At 42.4% G+C, this 25,493-nt stretch overlaps 1 protein-coding gene across 1 annotated transcript in view; it reads right to left on the bottom strand.

Annotated features, from left to right (window-relative positions):
• Positions 1–17,602: 17,602 nt before the first annotated feature.
• The window catches only part of LOC123034369 (von Willebrand factor A domain-containing protein 7-like), a 36,175-nt gene continuing 28,284 nt past the window's right edge, over positions 17,603–25,493 (bottom strand). Inside the window, exons 15-18 of the mRNA XM_044451698.1 lie at positions 24,532–24,736; positions 23,497–23,578; positions 21,420–21,646; positions 17,603–17,654 (exon numbers count right to left, since the gene is read on the bottom strand). Coding sequence (XP_044307633.1) covers positions 17,603–17,654; positions 21,420–21,646; positions 23,497–23,578; positions 24,532–24,736 — 566 coding nt within the window. The remainder of the gene's footprint in view (positions 17,655–21,419; positions 21,647–23,496; positions 23,579–24,531; positions 24,737–25,493) is intronic.

Genomic DNA, 25,493 nt, shown 5'->3' with positions numbered 1-25,493 from the left:
ACCACATTTTAGTAAAACAGGTGGTCCTTCAGGAAGCCAGTCCTAAGCTATTAAGGGCTTTAAAGCACTTGCAATAGACTCTGTTGAATAGAGCCTGGAAAGCAGTTGCCAACTGGAGCCAATCTTTCAGGACATGTGTCTAAGGGTCCTGTTACCATGCCCCTTTTAGCAGCCTGGCTACTACATTTTGTACCAACTGAAGCTTCTGGACATTCTTTATAGTAGATCCTGGAGTCCATTGCAATAATCTGCTATGCAAGCTAGGCTGGAAAACCTCTTGATTTCAGCACAGCATGCAAGTCAGAATGTCTTTCAGACATCAGGCACTGGTTTTTCAGTGCAAAGGTGCTTCAATTAACTCCATCAGTTCATGTTTAGATATAAATATTGTAGAAGCTCATAATCTTGAGTTTATCCAGAAATAAAGCGGATGGGAACTGGTTCATTAGTATGTTTGCCATATCTGTTTTGTGTTATGCATTAAATATTTCATAAAAATAGATTCAAAGATGATGCCTTCATTTCTTCCTCCCAACATAGCATCTTTTCCCAGCTCAGATGGAAAGAAGCATATGGCTGTACTAAACGTTTTTTTTTGACAATATTACTTTTATCTTTAAATATAAAACTGTTTCACGTTCTTCATTTTTTAAAATCTTTTTTGCCTGTGAAGAAATAGTGGATAAGTTGCTAAGCAGGCTATTAATAAAATAAAGTTTGTGAGTGTGCATTTTATATAGAAGATTTTATTGATTCTAATAAAATTTTTGTTAGGATGTGAAAAAAAAAATGATCAATTACTACTCCCTTGTCTTTCTGTGGTGTGGGACTAATATTTGTTTCTCTCCATTGAAAAGTATAGAGTTTCCTTTACAGTTCAGAGGTAGATAGTACCAACCAATACTCTCTAAAAACTTAAACAATCTCCTCAGACAAATCCAAAAAGCTTCATTTGCACAAACTCTGTCAGGCGAAACTGGGTTTACTGCCTGTCATCCAGTATGTGTGACTTTAGGGGGGGAAAAGAGTGGCCAAATTTCTTATTAAGCAATTCTTGTTTTGTATGAACAATTATCAAGCTATATGCACTTCATACAAGAGAATAGACTAGAATAATAAAATGTCATGCATTCCAGTATATTCAAGCCAAAGTTCCCATGCCTGCAATTTGTGCATCATTTACCTTCCTCCTCATCAATGAAACATCCATGGCCAATTTAGAAAATATTGGAGGAAGCATAGCTCAGAATATCATGTGAGTTGACAAGTGAGTATGTGCCTCCAAACATAGCTGCACACCATTTGATAAACCATTTGTCTGCTACTATGCAAGAATTACTGATTCACAAGACCATTTTGATGTAATATTCAGGCTATATGTCAGGATCATGATTCATTACTCTCTAGCTCAGTCCGTTGAGGAAACAGTAAGCCATAATCTCACTACATAGCTGGTTATTCACAGATAATCGAACACCATTTCTGTTGTGGGGAATTCATTCTCTTACCATGTCAAGTTTAGGATCTGTTTTGATCTTCAGCTCTTTCCAAGTGATTGCATCACCCATTCTAACATGTCCACTGGGAACATGCTCCAGGAGTAGAAGCATATGAAAAGAAACGTGTCGTGGCTGTGCAGCTAACCCCATCATTTGAGGCTGAATTCCATGGAAAGCAACTGATGAAAACTGGTCATCTAGAAAATACATACAGCAAGACAGTAACCTAAAACAAATTCTTAGTGACACTAAAATGATATTTTAAGTCTTTGACGTGTTATACATGTAATCTACATATACAGTGTTCATAATATTAAGATTTTAGATGCTTCTTAAATTGTTTCTTATGTATTACCAATATAGTCTCTAAGAATATTCCTTATAACTGCTACTATTTAATATTCATGTCGCACCAGCAGTGCTTTCAGTTACAATACAAAGCTGCTTGTAACATGGCCATGGTTCATAGGAACCTGTTAGGAAGAATGCCTGATCTGTCAGTCACTGTGCATAACATAAGATCAATGAGTTAAAGGAGTACTGAGAAACACAGGGAAGCCTACAGAACTTAAAGGAAACCAATAAGTACACCTTGGGATACCATAATATACCCTAAATATACTTTATGGTGGCAGTTAAAATGTTCATTTCAAAATATTGGGAAAGAAAAAAATAATATAAAATCTTATGACATACTTTTTGCACAGATGTGATTCTGTGATGCTTATATCATCTGATATGTATATTGCTCCCTAGTAAATTATTCCATACAATTTTACCTTGTTCTCTATGGCCAGAAAAGAGATTTGTGGCAGTCTAAGAGCTATTGGCAATACTTGTCACACAAAACTTAATGTTTGAAAAAATCCATGGAAGGATAAAAGCAGGAATTCAAGAAACAATGGGCTTCTCTGCATGGGATGTATAGCCTGGCCCATTACCAAGAAGTCTTCTGTTTTCTTTACAGAGGATTAAAGCATTCTTCGCATGAGTTTTCCCCAGAGGTTTTCATCTTTACATTTCTATATGTTCCATTACACAACACAAGGTAGTATTGTGGTATAGAGCAGAATTATTTAAAACTTAAGCTTCTGTAGCAAATAATAGTGCCATTTAGGATAATACCACTCTTTGCTTGTTCTAAAAAATGCTATGACAAAAGCTGGAAAACTCAAGGGAGGGAAGGCCCCTGCGGATGATAACTTTGTGTTAAGGCCTTGCAAACTTCTGTGATCACAAATACCGGTAAGCACCTCATACAGAGAAGCCATCAAAGAATGAGAAGTTGCAATATATCTGAGTGGGAAAATTATTTAATTGATACTGAAACAGTTGCAGCAGGTTAAAATTGGCTCCACTTGATTGCTTATATGGTCCCTGAGCAAATTTTAGCCAGTAGAACCAATCCAAGCCTGCCAGATTGGTAAAGAAAAGAATCATGGTTAGTGTATTTTAGGGCAAAAGAGAAGTCAACATAAAGTTCCTCAGCAGGGTTGATCCTTATGTAACACTGTACTGTTTATGATTACTACTTTAACTGCGCAATATGATAACATATCTGACTGTCTAGTTGGCTTTGGTTTCTAAACGTGGCCTTTTTCTTTTTGACTGAGTTTGCACTGTCATTTGTCAAAAGATAGCCTTGCATTCCTTTTCTAAAATAGCACAGATCAGAATAAGTCATGGGGAAGAGCAGGGAATGCATAATTTTCTGTGCGCTATAGATATCAGTGGGAAGGGTTTTTGGCCCACAAATAAATATATCAGCATTTTGCACACATAACTGCCCAAACAAATAGTGGCTGAATCTCTAGATCTCTAGCTAACTGCTTTGTGAATGTAAGCATGCATCTGATGTTTGAGCATTAGGTTTTTGCAGATCACTGTAATTGCTGAATGTACTTGTATTTGCATATGCAGAGGAATAAAGGACACAGCTGCTGGTCCTGAGCAATAATGCAGGCTAGTGGGAAGCCTGTGATTACTGGAAGATACCATTGGTGGTGCTCAGTGGAGGGATTTCATGCTGCAAATATGTCTGAGAGATCAACAGGAGTGACCAGTGCTGCCAGTTTTCCCCCATTCTTGCCATCACCGCCCATGTCTGCTTTTCTCCCAGAATGAGAGGTTGAGCGCGCAGCCTGTGCAGAGAGCTGCTCAGGCCTGAGTGCTGTGCTTTCTGGGGTCCCTTCTTCAACATGCGGCATTGTAAAATGGCCCTGGAGAGTGCTCGTAACCTTTCCTCACAGCAGAGATGCTCTATACTCTTGATCATTTTGGTTGCCCCTTTCCACACCTTCTTCCCTCCCCATTTATTTGTAAGCCGCCCCGAGGCTTCGGCGAATGGGGCGGCCTAGAAATCTTCTAAATAAAGAAATAAATGTACCTACTCTGCATTGCCCATCCATTTTTCAGATGCTGCAGTCTCAGCGGTTTCAATAAGTTGGGGCCAAGTAAACCATCTACAGTTAGGGTGTTTGGGAAGAGGCAAGACCTCCGTCCCTCTGTAACCAGGTTAGGTAACACATGGCCCACATGCCCATCACTGTTTCACATCACTACCAGAACAAATCTCAAGAACAGAGAGGTCCGCCTGGCGCCTTCATTATATGTTTTTCAGTGCCAGGTTAAGACCTTTTTATTTAATCAATATTTAATCAGTTTTAATAATTGAATGTTATTACTGTATTTTAATTGCAGCCAGAGTGGGTCATCAATTTATTTATATTATATTGTTATGTATTTTGGAATTTTATTTGTGTAAGCCGTCCTGAGGCTCTCGCAAAGGATGGCATACAAATATCTTTAAATAAATAAATAATCACCACCAGAAACAAAACCAGGTTATAACCCTAGTGAACTGCGATGTTTCTCCACCAACGCCCAGAGCATGGGTAATAAACAACATGAACTTGAACTCCAAGTACACAAAGGCCGCTATGATCTTGTGGCAATTACTGAAACATGGTGTGAAGATTCTCATAGTTGTAGTTCAAGAATAGATGAGTACAGCCTCTTCAAGAAAAATATACGGGATAAAAGGAGAGGAGGAATCACACTGTACATTAGGAATACTTATTTCTGCAGTGAATTAAAGGAGGAGAAGCTAAGTAGTTGCATCAAGTGCATCTGAGTCAACTTTAGAGGAACAAAAAACAAAAGCAACATAGTCATCGATGCCTCCTACCACCCACCAAATCATGAGAAGACAAAGACATTACTTTCAAAAAACCAGTAGGCAGCGTGGAAACAAGACATGACATGGTCATCATGGATAATTTCAACTTCCCTGATATTACTGGGAGCCAAACATGGCCCTTCTAAGAGATTCCTCACATATGTAGCCAATAACTTCCTCCAGCAGAAAGTGGAGGAAAGGATGAGGGGAACAGCTACACTGGACTTAATACTAACCAACAAAGATGATCTGGTAGATAGAGTAACAGCCACGGGTTGCCTTGGGGTAAAGCTCCCATACCATTTTTTAATTTTCTATTAAGAGGATGGTGAATATCGACTGCAGCTTATGTATCCTTGAGTTGAAAGGGGCCAGTTTTAAGAAATGCAAGTCAGTGGTAATCAAAATCCCCTGGCAACCCACCCTGAAGAAGAGAGGAGTCCAAGATGGGTGGGAGATCTTAAGAAATTTTAAAGCACAAGAACAACTAATCCCAACAAAGAAAAGAATAGAAGACTACAAAGGAAATTCTCATGGCTCCACAAAAAGGAGACAATGTAAAAGCTAAGAAGAACATGTACAGGAAATGGAAGTCAAGCCTCAAAAGTAGAGTATAAATAGACAACAAAGACTTGTAGGGACAGAGTCAGGAAGGCTAAAGTGAGTTATGAGCTGAGGCTAGGAGGCATGCTAAAAAATAATGCCTTCTACAGCTACATACAAAATAAAAGAAACAAAAGAGAGGAGCATACAGCAGCTTATCAAGGATGGCAAAGAGGTAGCTGATGACAAAGAAAAGCTCAACTCCTGCTTTGGCTTAGTCTTCTCCCATTAAAAAAGTGGTCTCCCTACATAAGAGGAAATGCAAAATGAAAGGGAAGGATGGCAATAGACAAATGGTGAAGGAGCACCTTGAAGAGCTAGATGCATTCACATCTCCAGGACCTGATGGACTCCACCCTAGGATATTGAAGGAACTGGCACAAGAGCTCTCTGAGCCACTAAATATCATATTTCAGAAATCTTGGAGAACAGGAAAAGTGCCAGCAACTGGAGAAGAGTTTTTGTTGTCCCATCTGCAAGAAAGGGAAGAAAGACAAACTAGGGAACTATAGATCAGTCAATCTAAATTAAATCCTTGGGAAATCACTAGAGCAAATCTCTAGGGCAGAAAACAACAGAATGAAATTCAACAGGGACAAATGCCAAGCTCTCCACCCAGGCAAAAAAAAAAAAAAAAAATTGGCTGTATTAATACAGGATGGGAAATACTTGGCTGAACAATAGTCCAGAGTGGGGCTTTGGAGTTGTTGTGGATGACAAACTAAATATGAACCAGCAGTGTGATTCGGCTGGAAAAAAGGCAAATACTATTTTGGGCTGCATAAATAGAGGTATTACTTCCAGGAAAAGAAAAGTACTCATTCCTTTTTACTCTGCAGTAGTCAGACCTCACCTGGAATACAACATTCAGTTTTGAGCACCCAGGTTCAAAAGGTGCTGATGATCTGGAGAGAGTTCAGAGGAAGGCAACAAAATGATACAGGGCGTAGAAAGTAAGTCTTACAACAAGGGACTGAAAGAATTGGGCTTGTTCAGCCTTGAGAAAAGACGACCATGAGATGACATGATAGCGCTCTATAGGTACCTCAAAGGCTGTCATAAAGAAGGAAAATACCTCTTATTCTATGGTGCTGTGATTCTATAATCTCCGAACTAGATGTGACGCATGAATTTACTGTCCCAATAATGACCATGCAGAATGCACATTATTATGACAATGGGAGGTTGTATGTGCATGTGTGTTAAAATGCACTTTCTGTCACAACAGCTATGGCTGGAAAACCTATTTGTTATGCTTTGAATTCGATGGTAATAAGAGGTCACTGGCATTTAGCACTTGGAGCTGAGACACTCTTTTGTCTCCCATTTTCATTTAGTAAAACATCCAGTGATAATTACATAGGAAATATGTTTTGTGGCTAATTAGCATCAATAGTTTCAGCATGTGCATGTGTTCAAACATGAAACAAATTGCAACAGTAACTAGACCTAGAGATAACAGATTGTATTATCAGGCATAAGGTATCCCTGATGTTCTACTGTCTGACTTAGAACTGTGTAACAAAGAGCTGCCATATTTGTCAGTTCTCTTCTTGACTAAATTAGATGGCAGGCATGCTCATAATTTAATAACAAAAGAGCTCAACAATATAATTCTACAGAGACACTCATTTGAATTGTTGCAATGCATTCCCACAAGTCATGTTGTTCTGAACTGTTGGGCACATTTTCTTTCTAAGGAAAAAAGGGAGAAAGGCATTCAGGAGTGCTAAATCACACCCTCATGTGGTTGAAGAGAGCCATCACAAGTCAGGGTTTTAACCAATACTAGCCTGACTTAAGGGAAAAAAGCATTCAGGAGTGCTAAATCACACCCTCATGTGGTTGAAGAGAGCCATCACAAGTCAGGGTTTTAACCAATACTAGTCTGACTTAAGGCCCATTCATTGGCTAGTATAGAAATTAAATAATTTTTATGCATTTCCCTGTGTGGAACCTTATAATTTATGGTTGTAAGCCGCCCCGAGGCTTCGGCGAATGGGGCGGCATAAAAATGTTTTAATAAATAAAAATAAATATGCAAGAGTTGTGTAAGATCTCTAAAACATCCTGGAGAAGGCAATCATGCTAGGGAAAGTCAAAGGCAGAAGAAGAAAAGGAAGACCAAATATGAGATGGATGAACTCCATAAAGGAAGCTGCAGCCTGTTCAGAACAGCCAGGCAGGGCTGTCATGGATAGGACATTTTGGGGACCTTTCATTTATAGGGTTGCCATAAGTCAGATAGGATATTTTGGAAATGGCAGATAACAACAACAACATCTCTAAAACATACCACCTCTTCGGAAAGTCTGTTATCTGGGAGTTCACATTGACATGATGAATGCTGTAGTACAAATAAAGAGCTGGCACTATTTAGTAGTTAGCAAGATTGAGATCTGCTTGAATCCTGGCATAATTCTGAATTTATGACATGGCTAAACTCCTTGCCCATTTTATTTGTAGCAAGAAGGAAAGTCACAAGAAAGAGATGCTTATATTTTTTTTTCAAATAAATGAAAAAGTTTTGTGCATTTAAAAATGCATTGCTTTCCATATTGTTATTGATTGAAGCTTGAGTGATTAAAGCCAGGGTATGAGTATAATAAAAGAAAAGAGAGAAAGAAAGATAGTCTGTTTTCTTGAGAGCCAATGTGACTGAAGAATATTGATTACTTCAAAAGCTTCTATTATCCCAAGACCTATTGACTTTTTACTTACCTATTATTTGCAGTAATACTCCATGGGATTTTACAGTAAATCTGCCGTGTTATATATTAAAGGTCTTGGGACTGAATTATTTCATGCACTCCTCTACAGTGGCAGTCAACACTGGCAATATCAGCTGTGGCCGCCCTGTCAAACTGGGATGGGAGAAGTGACAGTGAGAAGAGCGATGCACACGAGATGCATACGAAAGTGAGCACACCGTCTTCTTCAATTCTGTGAATGGGTAATACAGGATCTTGTGGCATTTGATAGACTTTATCCAGTCAAGGGCCTTCTTTATCAGCAGAGAAGAATCTAAATAAATAAGCAGTGATAGCAAGGAACACTGGCCACTAAGCCTGAACAAGAGTACCAGAGAAGGTAGGAGCAGGCAACTTGGATGGGGCCCAGGGGCCATTTTCTATTCTTTGCCTCTCTGGGGATCACACTCTGCTGCCACCGCCATATAAACTAACCAAACTAAAAATTGGCAGTTGAGCACACTCAGGTCTGAACTGTTGGGTGTAGGGTTGATACCTCTGGGAACACAGGGATGGGGCCAGGATACACAGCCCCATCCTAGTTGTCAATTTAAGCCCTCACACATTCAAGTAAACCTCTGAATAAGACTGCTGTCCTTATATAATTGGGTGCCATAACTGCTGGTGCCAAGTTCCCTCCTTTGTGAGGCACTGATCTACACTGGGGATCAGAAATTGCCAAGGTTCTTTGCGCGTCCTTCAAAGTTGAAGAAGTGCTCCTATAAGCCAAGTGACTGCTGGGAATCCAAGTCTGCTTGGGAGAAGCTCTACATTGCTGGACATTGTGCACCACATCAGAATCAAGAGATATAATGTCAGTTGTGGCTGACAGCAGGAAGATAAAATGGACAGCTTGGCCATGTAGGAGATGGCTTGTTGTGACTACTACTTCTTTCAGAGGTGAGACATACTTGAACAATACAGGGAGCTCTTCCAGCTGTGGCACCCCAGTTGTGGAATGGGCTCTGAAGGGTGGTTCACCCAGCACTTTACTCTGTATTCTATAATCTCTTTTGCATGCTTGTCATTAGCACATGCAAAGAGATCAAACCGGTCAGTCCTAAAGGAAATCAACCTTGACTGCTTTTTAGAAGGCCTGATACTGAAGATGAAACTCAAAAGCTCTGGCCACCTAAGGAGAAGGAACAACTCCCTGGAGAAGGCCCGGATGCTGGGAATGATTGACGATTGATGGCAAAAGAGGAAGGGAATGGCAGAGAATGGGGGGGCTAGATGGAGTCACTAGGGCAGGGTGTGTGGGCCTGGGTGGACTCCGGGGGATGGTGGAGGACAGGAGAGCCAGGAGGAATGTTGTCCATGGGGTCGTGATGGGTCGAGCATGACTTTGCAACTAAACAACAAACGACATGAGCACCTGCAAACCTAGGGCACTTGGAGGGGCTCCAATTCCCCCATAAGCTTCACCAGTGCTAACGCATGGCCCAGGCCTTCCACATGAAGGAGCTGGATCTGCAAAGCATCCCTTTTAATTTCTGGAGTGACACTGCATTGGGCAATTTGTGTAAAACTAAAATGGCAGCTCTCAGCTGCTGTTGGAGTGTTGCTGCCAAACCTAGCTAAGAGGGAGCCAATTGGCAGCAGTATATTGGATATGAGGCTCTCTGGGCTGTCAGGGTCAAAGTGTCAGGACTTTCTGAGTGTGCCAACATTTCCCACTTGCCATGTTGCCTGACTGCAGGTGGTATAGCTTGTTTGGGCAGGGGCAGAAACCCTCAAATAATCCAATAACACAATGCCATGATTGTGCGAACCAGATCACTATTTAGCTCTTTCTAGTGACAGCAGACTGCTAAGAGCCCTAGGAGGAAGTTGCTGTCACTGAGGAGTTCTCCAGGCTTTGCTGGCTTTATTGAAGGACCAAGTAGCAGGCAAATATGAGAGCCCTACAGACAATGACAGAGGGCATTTTGTTTTTAAAGAATGTGTCAGAAGGGAAATACTGTATTTAATGCCTCGTGAAAGAAACATCACATTTTGGTGGGCTATAAACAGTGTGCTTTAGGTGCAATATACATTTCTGTGATACAGAACCGTGGCTTAAAACCACAGTCTAGGCTTCAGATAGCATATGATGCTTTGTAAAGTTATTATTCTGATACTAGTATTATATATAGCAAATGCCTTTAGGGTTTGTTGAGGATTTGGGAGGAATTGATGGATTTGCATGCAAAATGCCACTGAAGAAATACTGTGGGATATTATCAGAAAAAATTTGGAGCCAATGCCTAGAAATGAATAAAATACCAAACATTTGCTTTCTCAGATGCATCACCATTTGTGGATCAGATATACTTCTGTAATGTATTTGGTCCCCATAATTCAAAGATGGCTTCTGTCCTTCCAGTCCCTTAACTGTTTAACTGGATTCCGAGGGAAAATGTGGCAGCAGTATAGGTTGTGTGGCATGTATGGCTGGTCCAGTTTTCGAAGGACAGATGCCTGGGCATGGTTTAGGAACACTAGAAATTTTAGCTGCTTGTGAGCAACTTGTGGCTGTCCTTATGCTTTGGGTTACGACTCCCATCAGCCCTAGCCTTCATAGCCATGAGTCAGTGATGATGGGAGTTGTAGGCCAAAATTTCTGGAGAGCCACAAGTTGCCCATCACTAGTACAACATCCTGTTTGGCCAAAAGTCTGAGAACATTTAGGGTTACAGGTTTCCAACAGATCTGTTGCTTTACTTGCACTGAGCAGCTGCCATCTTGCTTGTTGGCAGAATCCAACAAAGGCATTGATTCTGGCTTGATATTTTGGGGAAACAGCACACGTCATGCATGATGTCATAAAAAATACATGTGTTACATCGCACTTGTGAAAGGGATCTCAGGGTACTGGTCAACTGCAGGCTAAACATGAGTCAGCAGTGTGATGTGGTGGTCAAGAGGGCAGATGCCACCCTTAGTTGCATAGCCAGAAGTATGGCTTCCAGATCGAGAGAGGTATTACTGCTACTCTATAGAGTTCTAGTGCTCCCGCAACTGGACTATTGTGTTCTGTTCTGGGCTCCACATTACAGGAAGGATATGGCCAGGTTGGAATCAGTGCAGCGTAGGGCTGTAAGGATGGTGGCTGGATTGCAGGGGAAGCCATATGAGGCGAGACTGAGGGAACTGGGTCTCTTCAGCCTTGAGAAGAGGAGACTCTGAGGGGATCTGTTGGCAACATATAGGTCCTTGAGGGGGTGTCACGCAGAGGTGGGTAGATAGCTGTTTTCCCCTATGGGGGAGGGCAAGACACATTCCAATGGAGCAAAGCTCAGGGAACCAAGGTTCACTTTGGATGGCAGGAAGTACTTGCTGACAGTTAGAACTCCTAGGGAATGGAACAAGCTTCCGTGGGAGGTGGTTAAAGTCCCATGGGTGAGTGTGTTCAAGGATAGGCTGGACATACGCATGGTAGGCATGTCATGAGCGGAGCCAGCTGGAACCAGAGGTCAAACTAGATGGCCTGGGAGAGCCCTTCTGACTCACTCTGTTTCTATGTCAGTCTTCAGGATGCCACAAAGCGACTTTTTATTGCATGCAAACAGCCACCAGGTGGCGCCCATGCATCTTGATAGAGCTTCAGGAAATTTGGCTTCTGAAAGAAATGGTATGCCATGCAATGAAATTAATAAATGAATAAATAGCACAATTCTCAAAGCAATGGTGGGACAATTTTACTGTGTTACATGTTTGTTCTGCAGTTTAAGCAGAGGGGAGCCTACAACAGTCACATTCTAGTTTTTAAAATGTCTTTTTAGGGACCAACAAGGAAACAATACAAAGTCCTGAATGCAATGAAACAAGGCTTTAAAACATTTAAAGCACGATTAAACTCACAGGTTCAGTATAACCCCTTTCTAAACTATTCTCATCTTTTTTCTGAGGTCACTTGGATTGAATAGAAGAGGGTACGGTACCACATTGTGCTTTTGTCAGAGATTTCAGTTTCATCGTTTTCATCAAGAAACAGCTGGACACTCTAACCTTGTATCTTTAAAGTTTTTTTGATCAATGACTCTCTTGCAGCCTTTACTCGGGCAGTATATTCAATGTTCTTGAGTAGTTCTTTACAATAATAAAAAAGAGGATGTGCTGTGTTCTGCTGCACCTTTAGATGGACCCCAAGAACATTATCAAATGCTAAAAGACTTCAACCTGTGGCCCTCCAATGACTACAACTGCCATCACATCACATTGGCAATGCTATCTGGGGCCGATGGCACCTAAAGTCCAAGACCTAACTTTCAAGCTAGAGGTTTCTATGACATTATGACTGATGCACAAGCCACCTTCTAGATTGAATTCTGAAACATTACAGAAACTTGATGACTGCAAACATAATCCCTTTATGCATAGAATTTCTCAGTGAACCACATGCTAAAGAAAAAAACACAACTGGGTTTTAATTCATCATCATAATGAATATCCTGGTTTCACATACTGTAAAAAAGACAATGCTCACCAAAAAACAGCAATTTGATCTCAACTATTACAATTCTATATCGCCCAATAAGCAAAGTTCTTCATTTTACAAAAACAAAAACAACTCTTAAAATACATTATAATATTAAATGTTATAAATTGCATACATAAGGACATATGAACAGACAACATATAGAGAGGCACACATATATCTATTTTTTATTCTTCTTGTAAGTCAGATTAATGGCCTTCAGAGGGATAAATGATCCTTAAATATTCAACCTTGTGAATGGAGTATGAAAGGTGTTCTACATCTCAGCAGTGCGTGGGGTGTGTGAAGAAAGAATACACTGACGAGGTAATATGGTAATCCATTGTGTAAGGAAAAAAGGCCCCTACACTTTGCTTAGCCAATGCTGCCTCTCTTTCTCCCGTATTCTATATGGTAAGAGCAAATAGTGATAAAATCGCAGTGCAGCCGGGCAAGACAGTTGCACTTAAGATGGCATCATGTTGCATTTCTGCTCATTGACCTGCTTGCACAATCACAGCTTGGGAAATAAACTAGAGTAGTTTCTTGCTCCACCATGTGCACTGGTTGTGTACTGGAGGGATTAGTGTAATTACTCTTGGCAGCTGGGCTCATTGCATCATGCAGACCTGGCCAGGTTAGCTTCCTGCTTTGAGTAACAAGCCACACAGCACCCCAGGGGTTTGTAGGGTTTGAGTGGCTTATTACTCATGGCAACACACTACACTGGCCAGGTTCTCGTGGCACAACAAACAGCATTGTTTAGAAGGATTAGGTTCATCTCCCCGGCACACAACTGGTATGCACAGAGCAGTGAACAAGCCATGGTGTCTTATTAACCAGCCTGCGACTGTGCAAACTGGGCCAGTTTCTAGCTCATTTTTGCAGCACAGCCCTAGAAGAAAGGGGATGTGTCCCCAGGTTGCCAACCACACAGTGCAACTCTCTTCTCTTCACAGCGGAGAAGGAGTGGCGACTTGGGTGCAAATTGTTTTGGCCTATCTCTAGCTTTAACCTTTATAGTAGACCCCCTCCTACTTTCTTTCGTGTTGGACTGAGGCCAGCCAATTTCAACTATTCCAGTTTTCAGCACTGCAATTGAGCATATGGTAACAATTCAGCTTCAGGGATTCTTGGCTATAATGGATTATTTATACCTCTTTTAATCCAGCCTCAAGGCTAATTTTGCAACAAGTCATCTTTGGTTGTCCTGATAGATGACTTATATCAAGAAGTGGATAGACAGTTGTGGCTCTTTCAATGGCATTTCCATGGTGGCTTTCTGGATTGCCATCTGACAGTTTTGGATTTTATTTTACAGGGGTTCCAGCCTTTTTTTAGAAACTGATGCTGTGGGATTCCCACTTAATGCTTTGGCCTTTTGGCCTGTATTAGCCTGCCAAGATCAGTCTTGTATTCCATACCTCTAAACAGCTTGGCTAGCTCAGGTAGGAAGACTTTTGGACAATTTTGGGCAGGCTATATACTGACAAAATCCCTTTTCTCTCCTGAGCACCACATTTGACTCTGCCCGTGTATTAAGATACCTGGGAGAGGCCCTTCTTTGAGCACTACTGCTTTCAGAGGCATGGTGGTGATGCAAGAGAGGGACTTTTGGGTGGGTGTTTCCTGGCCGTGGATCAAGGGAGTCTAGATTGCATACCTTTCATCCTGCCAGCACTCAAAGATATATGTATTCAAGCAAGTTTCTGGTATGTAAACATGTCTATTGAAATGGGTACTGCTTTTATTCTGATGTTATATTTTTAATGAATCTGTTTTATGACTGCTTTAATTAAGTTTGTGTTTATCTAGAATTGTAAGCCCTTTACTTTGGTAGAAAGATATAGCCAAGATCAATTTAGCATTGCCCATTATCTAGCTCAAAATCTAAGTTAAAGAAGCTCATTAGAGAAAGCAACAAATACGGTCTGGCAAGTTTAGAAAGAGCTATTCCATTCTGACATATATGTGCTCCTATAATTATAATTTTTCATTTCTAATTAAAATCTAGGTGGAAAAGATGAAAAGCGTTCCACTATCAAAAATGAATGAATGAATGAATTCTGGCCAGAGCCACAACAGCTTGAATATGTGGGAAAGGGGGTAGCTTTAGACTGCCTGTCACATGCTGAATCCCTGCATATAATACGGTCGTGGTGGCTCATGGCCTTTATGTCAGTGCAGCTCCGCATCAATCAGAGCCTTTCTTTTGAGCTTTACAGGAGCCATCCATAGTGGCAAACCTATTTTGAGGATGGGGATCAGCACTGCAGATAGCTCCTGTAAGATTCGAACTAAAAGCAGGAATGAATGAGGCACTCCATTGACACAGGAGCCAACTGACAAGTACCCACTGGGATGTTTGGAAAGCTAACCTGTCCCCATCCCTTCGATTCTGCTGCATCAAGAAATTCTCTTCTTTTACATTCAGTCGTTTACATTTGCATTTAATCTTCTACCCTTTTGTGGAGCATCTGATGCTCTGCATAAACAGTGCAAGAACTTGATTGTGTGGCCTTAAGGCAGAGATTCTGCTGAAGGTACTTACCACTTCATGTTATTTGTGCTGGAATTATTTCCTGCTTTTTCATATTTTTTCCTTCAAGACATGATTGCAACAAATTATTTTCATGGCAGCCAGAAAAGATCTCTTCTGCTCTGGGGTTATCCCAAGGCTCATGCAATGTGGCCACAGAGCTACACTGCAGCTACCTCTGGCTGACTAAGACCATCCTGGAAACGGGTCTTATCAGCTGTTTGCATTAACAACTTTATGTCTCATCTTCATTTCTATCTCCTCAGTCCTGTTGATCTCTTAATCCTTTTGCCAGAGCAGGCTGTTTATCATTTCTAAAGACAGACTATATATAGCTCTTTGCAGTCATGTTTAACTGCATGGGAGAAAGGTTACTGGCTCCTTGGTTATAAAGATGAAAAAGAATTGACTAAGGAATAAAGGACACAGACTTAATAGAAAGAAATTGTGCAGTATTCCCAGTCACTTTGTATTGTAAATGCTATGGATGAAACATACATAATCTGAACTACTTAAACGGAGGCTGCAAACCTATACCCATCTCCCTGGGAGCAAACCTCATTGAAGTCAATGGAAATTCTTCTGTGTACTTGTGTACTATTGAGCTGTAAATATATGTAAACACTAATATTAAAAAGTATTTTGGGAGAAAAAGACCATAAGATTAACTTCACTGTTGTTGATCAAGCTGTTTTACTTTGCCTGGATCATACCCTATTTCAGAATGCAATCCAGCATAAATTTCACCCAAGTCAGCACTTGTCTTCAGAAGGTACATACTGACAGCCTTCCTTTAAATTCCCTGAAAGCAAATGAAAGATCTAAGAATTATCAGCATGTTGATCCACTCCTTATGACTACAGAGTAATCAAAAACACTGGGCTCCTTCCTCACCCCCAACAAGTGATATTAAGAGTGGTATATGAAATTCTCTCATCTGTAAATCAAATTAAACTATCATATTGATCATTTATCACTGGGTGCATATGGCATTTCTTTTCCCATTTAAAGATAACATTGTTAAAACCCAGCAATGAAAAGACTTAGAGGAATATATTATCACTCCATAGATTTTGCTCTATCTGGCAGAAGAGTGTGCTTATTGCTCCATTTCTCATGGCACCCCAAAGTGCAAATGCTATTATTTACTCAGTAAATTGCTTTCCGGTATGCAGCTTTACTTTTTAATATTCTCTTACATTTTCAGTGGGAAGTCACTCATCTTGATAGAAGTCATGTGTCGAAGTTCTGCATGAAAACAAAATGGCTGCATAACCCCCACCAAATTGTAGTGTTGGTAAATGGCAGGTTTATATCGTTACAACTAAATAGTGAGACTCCCTCCCCCTTTCGCACTAGTCTTTAACTGGGTACAATGCCCATGGCCAGCAAGCAGATAGAAACACTGCAACATCATGCACTGAACTAGTGATGAGTTTAAAAGCGATCCTGTATTTAATATCAATCTGGCTCTGGTCCTAACTGTAAGTAACACTACCCAGACCTTCTGGTATGGCAACTCTCTTAAACCTGCAGTGACTCTTCTGTGTTCCTAATCGGCGTGCTGGAGCAATCTGAATATTGGCCTGGGACTCAGAAAACCTATGTTCTAGGCCCCATTTGGTTAAGATCGACTGATCTAGCTCACAGGGTTGTGAAGATAAAACGGAGAGGACTGCCTTCTGCTCCTTGGAGGAAAAAAGGCAGGATAAAAATGTAACCAATTAATAAGTATTATTTTCATTTTCAGTGATCATATCAAACAAGTCATTGTTTTGTCAGGAGCAGGCAAACTATGGTGACAAAATTTTAAAGGGCTAGAGAATAATTATTTTTCTATGAAGAGCCTGACTACAAACTAATTGCTGGCTGGCAGACTCTGCAAACTGACTCTGTTGCTAGAGAGAATCTCACAAGGACAGTGCTGGGGCAATTGGCTTATGTTAACACAGCCATGTAATTCATTATACTGCTAAAACTTCTGGAAGTACAGGTGGAATTCAATGCAACAGATCAAGAGTTCAAGACCCCAACCCCTTTTTGACTGAAGGTGCAAATTGTGTCTGTGTTAGTTATCCCTCCTAGAGTTATCTGCAAATCTGATAATTGTCTCCTAATCCAAGTGATTTATAGAAATGTCGAACAGCCCAGTGAGATACGGCCCTTGGACAGAGGCTGGCAGCACTCCGTGTGAGACCTCCCTTCAGTGTCACAAGGACCTGTTAATGGGCAGTTTCCTGGGTACAGCTGCTCAACCAGCTGTTTCCACCTAACAACAGTAGGGTGAAGCTCATATAGGACCATCTTATGAACTAGACAGACATTGTCAAGTGTTTTTCTCAAACCAAAGATACACTGTGGATCTGGCTGCAGCCTCACTTCTTTAAGAAGTGCACAGCTGGTTCCTTTGCACCCTATGGCTTTCCTGGGTAAGACAGCTGCAGAGGGGAGGGCTGGTCTGCACTGAAGGAGGAAGGGCCACCTATTCTGTCTAGTGCAGCCCAATATCTTCCACATGAGGAATGTAAATCTCCCCTTACCCCACTGGAGAAAGTACATGCCTGATAGGGATGCCTACTCCGGGGGATCATCAAACTGTGCTTTATTCGTGCAGACATCGTCATCACTATAAGAGATAGTACAAACAGGCACAACTGCTTTCTGAAATTTGTTTTATTTAATGGTGTGTGTAATCTGGCTGATGTGGCCAGATTATTACCACCTGGCAGTTTTGGCTTTGGGTGGTATCTTCTTCCTGGCACAAGGGGCACCAAGAGATAAGAAAGATTGTCCACATGTCAGGATATTCATGTGATGCAGCTCAGCTGTTAGAGATTCTGCAAGAAAAACAAGGTATTGATCAGCATGAGGTATGCCAGTGCCTTGTCCAGCTCTATATGCCAGTCCTATAGATTCCCCTACCAAGAAGCCAGGAGCCCCCTGCACCATTAGGGGTCGCACATGAGGCAGAGAATTAACAGCTGCCGCTGAACTCTGGTCCAGAGAAGCAGCAATGAGGTTGGATTTCTCCCTGTCATGCAACTGCTCAGAGGCTTTGCCAAGAAAGCAGGGTGTCGGCTCTGCTGCTCCCCACTCCCTGCGTCCCTCACTTCATACAATTTCCTTTCCAAAGCCTTTTGCTTTTGGAGTTCCTTCAACACCTAATACCTTTTTACTCTGCCCAGTCACTTGCTCTCGAATCAACTGGAAGTGGAATTAAAACAGTGCTTTAATGTGGCATTTCATATAATGCAGCATCCCCATAACAGACCCACAAGCCTGCCTCCATGGGCTAGCTCTTATTTTCTTTTTCTTTCTTTTTTTCCCCCTTATTTTGAAAATTCAGGAGTAACTGTTGTTCAGCCAAGCTTCCACTTCCGGCAACTTATCCTTTAATTAATGTCCTCTTTGCTTGTTTAAAGCAGCTTCTGCCTCTTGGCTACTACTTCTTTAATTACTAGTTCCATCACTCGAGGCATGGTATTACCAAATTACCCCTTTAACTAGCTGGTTCATATTCACGGTCCTCAGGCCCTCGAGGCTGCAATTTCAAGACACACTCTGTGAGTAAGCTGCACTGAACTCAATGGGGCTTGCTTCTGAGTGGACATGTGTCTATTGAACTACAAGTCAGTTACATGCTCTCTGTGTATTTGCAGATGGATGAAGAAATTTGACAGACATAAATGATGATGCACACATGTGAAACTAGCATGGCCCACAAACTAAGCTGACTGACCCTTCCAGCTCTAGTTGCTTGTGCTGGTTTTCTATTTTTATTTTCCTGCAACGATTGAATTAACAAAGGGAGAAAAGAGGTTGGTGGGATTTTAAACTGGGTTGACTGTGTTGTGCTTCAGTGCAGGCTCTCATCACCTGAGGCCGGCCTCTCATGGGCTGCCCCATCGCACCCCTTCCCACCATGTGCTCCTTCCCAGCACCAGCGCAACTGTGGCAGAAGTACGGGGATGAGCAGCAAGGGAAGCAGGAGGGCAGCTGCTCCAAAGAGCTACTCCAGCCTCTCACGATGGCAAATGTCACTGCAGGGAGCAGCTAGCAGGCCTCTTGGCAGGGGTGGCAGTATCTTGGTAGCGGGAAGCAATGCAGTTCTCTCCTTGTCCCATTCCTCTGCCTGATTCAGATGTTTCAACCATGGGAGCCTGGTCCAGCCAAGGCCTCCTACTTTGGATTCAGTGATACTTAGAAAGAAACAAAACCATCCATCTCAAAGATGCTATTCAGTTTATTGAAAGTCACAATGAAGAATGGATGCAGGTTGTTAGCACACAAGAAAAAGAAAGCTCACAGTTCCCTTGTCTGTGGCCCATTTGTTCACTGTGCTACTTGAACCATGCTAACCTCCTTGCCATTCTTCTGGTAGAGCCCATACAAGACACCAGGCATATCACCCTGCTTCACCAGACAGCAGGCCCTGACTGTACTGCCGAAAATGGATTTCCCAGCCCCTTCCTTCTATAGTAGCTTCCCCAGACCCCTGGAATGCTTCACAAAGAATGAGGAGACCTTGCAGAATGAGGTGAGCCATGCTGTGTTGAAGGAGAGGATCCCAATTTTCAAGCAGAGGAGCCTCTTGCAGAAAGCGGATCCTGGATCCAATCCCTGCTGTTAACAGTGCTCCCGTCATTATCCCACTAGACTCAGCTACCCCCACAGAGAACCAAAGAGCTCTGGCTGTCACCTGATCAACCACTCCATGGGAGGGAGCAGTTTGGATGCAGAATGACTCTGGTTTATTCCTTGGTGACTCCAATTAAATAAATTATTCAGCAAGTTCAAGAAAAGCCCTTTGGCAAAACTTTGAGTCACTATTTTGGAGAGGGGCAGTAGATGCCAGGCATGTAACATTTTCGAAGCCACAAACCCATCTTACTTTTTTTCAGGACTGCACCACCTCCAGGATTCTAGCATTTCTTGCTCCCACCTTCCTTTCCTCCATCTTCTTCATATTTGCACCAATGTTCTTTCAGCCTCCTGCCACTCACCTGAGCAACAAGGAGGCAGGAGCTCAGCAGGTAGGGGATAACTCTCCTAATCTGCTGAATTCCCATCCCCTGGCTGTTAAGCATAGTGGTGTCAGGAGCAGCAGTGTGGGGTAGACAGTGAGGACCTTGGCAAGCACACCTGGGGGCCCTTGGAAGGCTCTTGGTGCCCAACCTCTGCAGCAAAGCATGTTGGACTAGATGGACCACTAATCTGCACTGAGACGGCAGCTTCACGACAATCGTGCATGTTGCAACTCACTAGGCTTCTGTAGGAGGGTGTGTGTTGTAGTCCACAGTGAAAGTATCCATGTTTCCATCCCCATCAAGAATTAGAACCTCTGCAGAAGGAGAACAGCAGGTTGACCTACAAAGCGGGGGGGGGGGGGGAATACAAGACAGATCAGCAGGGGGTGGGAAGAGTTCAGATGAGCCCAGCAGATGTGGAAACACAAATCCTGCAAGGGGGACATATTGTTTAAATTGACTAAGTGCCATGAATGTACTTAATTTTATATCATTCACTAGGATGGCTGTGTCTTTTTTCCTTCAGACAAAGAAAGGAGATGTATGGGTTTTATTTTAAATGTTAGATGCAGTGAATAGTGATGGAGATGGAGGGGAAGATTTTAGACTAGGAATGGGGAAATTGTAGCTTTCCCCAAGGTTGTGGGACCCCAATATCTATCATTCTCATCCAGCACAGCCAAATGGTAAGGGCTGGTGGGAGTTGCCCACAGAGTAGCAGGATTAGAACAGGCTTCCCAGCACAATGGGAACAGAAGCCATTGGGACTATCTGGCTTGCATGGAAAAAAGCTCCAGGTTCAATCCTGATGTTTGTAGAGAAGAATGACCCTTTTTGAAATGGGAAAAGGCTGAGCTTAGCCAGAACCTGGTTTGCACCTGCCTGTCACACTCCTTCTGGTGCTCATCCCTCTCTGAGGGAGAGAACCCAGTCTGGGCGAAGTCTGCAAACATTCACAGACCCGTTTGTGCAACTGGGAACCTTCCCCAGCTGCTACTCCCGATGGCCAATCTTCCCACATGCTGGTCCCACCAATGGCACACAGCAAACATGCACACAGACCCAAAAGGGACTTTGTTGCTCTCTCTTTACTGTTACAATGTTGAAATATTTTGAAGTGCACTTAAGATCAAAATATAATTAATCAATTGTTTTGCTATATTTAAATGTGAAGTATTTAGGGATTTTAATAAATTAAACAACATCAAAGTATGGCCAATAAATAACAAACTAGTAACTTTCTGGCTTATTTTTTTAAATGACACCCAAGTTCAGCAGGATTCTATCCCAGCTGTCAATTCTGTATTGATGACCATTCTCTCCATTCAGCAATACAAATGCCTAGAAAACATGGACAGACATACTTATAGTCACAGTTGATGTCCTTTCCTCCGTCATCATCCTCTGCTGGATAGCATGCCAACCCAGAGGGATTTGAGTTAACTCGTGCTGTGACTGCACTACGATCATCTTTAACAGAAAACGCCATCCGCCAAATGTGGTGAGAGCAGTCGGGACTGGACTGGCTGTTGGCCGTGCAAGGCATAGTGAATTGTAAAAGCTTGTATACTGGTGGGACCTGGTCAACTTCCTGTAGGGTGGGAGACACATTAGCTTATACTATCAATGAGTAGTCATCAGTAAATATCGCTATCGACGCCAGGGCTGGAATGAGGGATGGGCATGGTTAGGTGCTTGCCAAGAGCCTGCCATCAGGGGTCCACTGAGAAGAGTCTCCTGGACTTGCTTCTTGCCCATTGCAGCCTTCTTGTTCACATGCCTCTTCCTTGGCTCAGAGAGAGGTGGCAGTGAGAAAGAGAAGCAGAGGCCACTGCCTACTTGCTTACTGCTGTCTGCCTGTCATGCAATCTCTTGGGAGCAATGCTGAGAAAGAAGAGCATGATCAGGTGGCAACAACGGCAGTGAGACAGACTTTCCTGGCTCCCCCTGGAAACCAATTAAGATTCAAGGGTGTGATGGCCAGTAGGGCTTGTAGTGGCTGGAGTTCTGGGTCGGGACTAGGGAGATCTGGTTCTAGGAAAAATGAGAGGAGGAGAATCATGCATTCCACATTGGACTCCTCAGAAGAAAGACAGAATATAAATGCAATGAAACAAACAAATAATATGGACAACAGATCTCCTATAGGCCTCTGTCCTATCTCATATGCTTCTAGCACAGAATAAGCTAAACTCCAAATGATGCTTGAAGAATTTAATATTTGCATATTTGGATCCTACCCGACCTGACCTCCCAGATTAATGTAAGCTTATAATTGAGTACTTCATCTGCTTTACCACTTCGCTAACATCCCATTCTTGTTTCAAAAACTGTATTAAAATATGTTTAAAATGCATTTTAAGAAACGAAATATATTTAGACATATGCATCAAAGAAAAAGCAAGCAAACAGACATGTTGGTCCACCAGGGAAAACCCACAAATCCACAGGCCTGTTGAGGAAGTTGTGTGTCTTGCCCAAGGCAACAGATAGATCTGGGTTACAGCGGGCCTTTATGTTTTCAGAAATGCAGGCCAGCCATTGCTTCTTTGTCCCAGAATCCAAAGTGTAAACTTGCAGCACTTAGCAGTGGCTCATTCTGCAGTTTTCATCTTCAAATCAAGTAAGCTGCAGACTTCATCTCCATCCCATCATTATCCAAAACAGGTAAAAGCAACTCACATTAAGAAACATATGAGGCTTTAAAAGATTTCATTCTTAAACAGGAAGTTTTAAATGCAGTAATCCTGGGTCTGTCTAAGAAGTTTCACACACAGGGAAATGTGTACTCCTCACCACAGCAGGATACCCCTTGGAGGCAAGAATCTCTGAACATCAGAGAAAGCGGGCATATTAAACATCTTTTAGTGTATGGGCCAAATTCAGTTTCAAAGAAATTCTCAGGAGCCACACTGCAGTAGTGGATAGGGTCAAAAACAAAGGGAACAGGAGCAGGTTTTTAAAAAATGCTGGCTTAATTTAGCTATTTTTTTCTTACTGCCAGTAACTAAGCCTTAGGAGAAACATTTCAGCTGTTTAGGATATGAGAAAGAACTGTGTGGAAACTAGAAACCACCAAAGAATTGGTGGTTGGGGAAGAGGGGTCAGGCGATTCCAAGAGGGCTGGACTGGGAATCTAGCTAGGTCAGTTTTGGCCCATGGCCTCAAGCTTAACTCCCCTCCTGTACAGACTGGCATTTGGAGAGTTGCTCCCTAAGCTAAATATGACCCAGGCTACAAGTTGCCTAAGAAGTAATAACCAATAATATTCTGGATGGGGCTCAGAAGGGAACTAAAACAACACAATTTCCTTTAAGATAAAATAAACCAATTCCAGTTTGGTGAGTGAGATGCTTCTCCATTTAGGAGGCAGCACATATTGGCTGCATCCTAACTATCAGCGATAGCCATGAATGATCCTGCAAAAGGCATATTACTCACCAAGGCAGATTCAGGGACGACAGTGACGGGCACTTGTAGATAGTTGTGGCTTCTGAAGCTTTCAGCTGAGAATGTAACGATGCTGGAAAAATAATTGGCAAGGATTATGAATACACACAATGTGCAGATCTGAGGGGCACCCAGTGGGAAACCCAGCCACCTACTTTGTTCCTATCCAATCCAACAGGGTTGCGAAATACCGCAACCTACTAAACATTGTCCTGATCTTCCACTCCTATTTTATAATTCCCTGCCCCAAGAACCCCTTCTCTTCCCAAAATAAGCTTCTTTTCCAGAAATAAACAGAATTATTTAAGCAGAAATTTGTTTGAAACTGCCCAGAAGGCTTTGACTATTGGATAGTATAGAACTTAAACAAATTCCTGGCTACAGCACTCTTATTGCTGCTAAATGAGCCTTAGGAGAGCATTGTGAACTTTCAGTCTAGGGGAAAAATTGTGCAAAAGCCAGGCAGACCCTGAATTATCAGCAGTCAGAGGACAGAGGTTGTGACAGCCTGGGGAACTGGGGCTGCAGGTGAGCCAAGTCTGGGACCTGGCCTAAAGTTCTGCAACCCTATTTTAGGTGTTCTGCCTCTGAGCACCATCTCTTTCCTAGAGGAGCAAGAGAATATATGCCTTAATTATAGCTGTACAAAGACGGTGGGAATGCTGTTTCTAATCTAACCTGTTCTTCCTACTGCCTTCCTGGTTCAGGGAGATAAGTAAACAGTATACTCTGGCTAGGATAAGAGCAAGTTTGTTTCCCTGAAGGTGGGCCATTTAGAAACTCAACAAAAGGTATACAAATATCAATTTTCAGTCCTATTACTGGACCCTTCAGTATGGAAAAGGGTGGTGTGTCCTCCTGCAACCTGACCATGTAAAAGCAGCACCCCTCAACTGACAAACTCTTGAGAATTGTTCAACCAAGTCACCTCCCAAATCCTGGCAGTACAGTGTCCAAATTCTCACTCCTGTCTCAGATCATCCCCGAATTTTGACATCTGTTTTTTTAGAAAATGCTGCCTCCTACCTGGTGGTAATATTGCTGCTTTCTGCAGGCACTGTGAGACTTGCAGTAAGGATGGCTTTTTCTCCTGAATTGATATATTTTTGGGGTGGGTTGAAATTTTTCACGAAATTCAGGTTATCCGAGGCACTGAAAGTGAATGATGCACCTGTTCCACTGTTCATTACATAGACAGAGATCTCCTGGGTCTGGCCAGATAATATGGTGACTGGAAAAAAGGACAATATATTCACAGTGTGGACAACTGCTGCCATATTTCTAATGGGCAAGGCCGTGGCTGGCATTCTACACCTGTAGGTAAATTTGGGATGTAGTCCAGCACTGCTGGCATCAAGAGTAGGCTTGGTGAGGCACCCGCTAATGGCCCACACTCCAACAGGGGTCCACTGACACGAACCTCCTGGAATTGCTCTTCCGTTTCCCCTTTACAGCTTGCTTATCCACCCACCCCTTGTTCTGACCCACACAACGGTAGTGCTGTGAAGAAGAACTGTAGCTGCCACAGCTTGCCTCCTTGAATGGGTGCTAGCAGTGATGAGGAAGAAGAGGAACAGCAGCTAGTGACCATGTTGGTGAGGAAGTAGGGAAGGAGGGCACTGAGGGTACACCGAGAGGGTGTCCCCAAAGGACCTCCACAGCTAGCACCACTTTTATCACTTCCTCCCCGCAACCATCTTCTCTTGTTTATGGGCACACTGGTGCGGGTCTCCTTCACCCAAGACATGGCTGTTGCTCTTGAGGGTTATTTAACACTTCCAGGATCAGGATCACCTCATCTCCAAATTACCAGTTGCTGGGAAAAACAGTAGAAGAGGGTTCTTGCCTTCAGTAATCTGTATATACATTTTTCAGAGGAATTTGGCTACCTACTGTGAGAAACAGGATACTGGAAAGGTAGACCTTTGGTCTGCTTCAACAGAGTTCTTATGTTCTTACTGTTTATGGCGATGCTTCACTACCACAAA

Source organism: Varanus komodoensis, unplaced genomic scaffold, assembly GCF_004798865.1.
Source record: "Varanus komodoensis strain SLA01 unplaced genomic scaffold, ASM479886v1 scaffold6_4, whole genome shotgun sequence".
Lineage (NCBI taxonomy): Eukaryota > Metazoa > Chordata > Lepidosauria > Squamata > Varanidae > Varanus > Varanus komodoensis.
The sequence above is the reverse complement of the archived record's forward strand: the minus strand, read 5'-3'. Positions and strand labels throughout refer to the sequence as shown.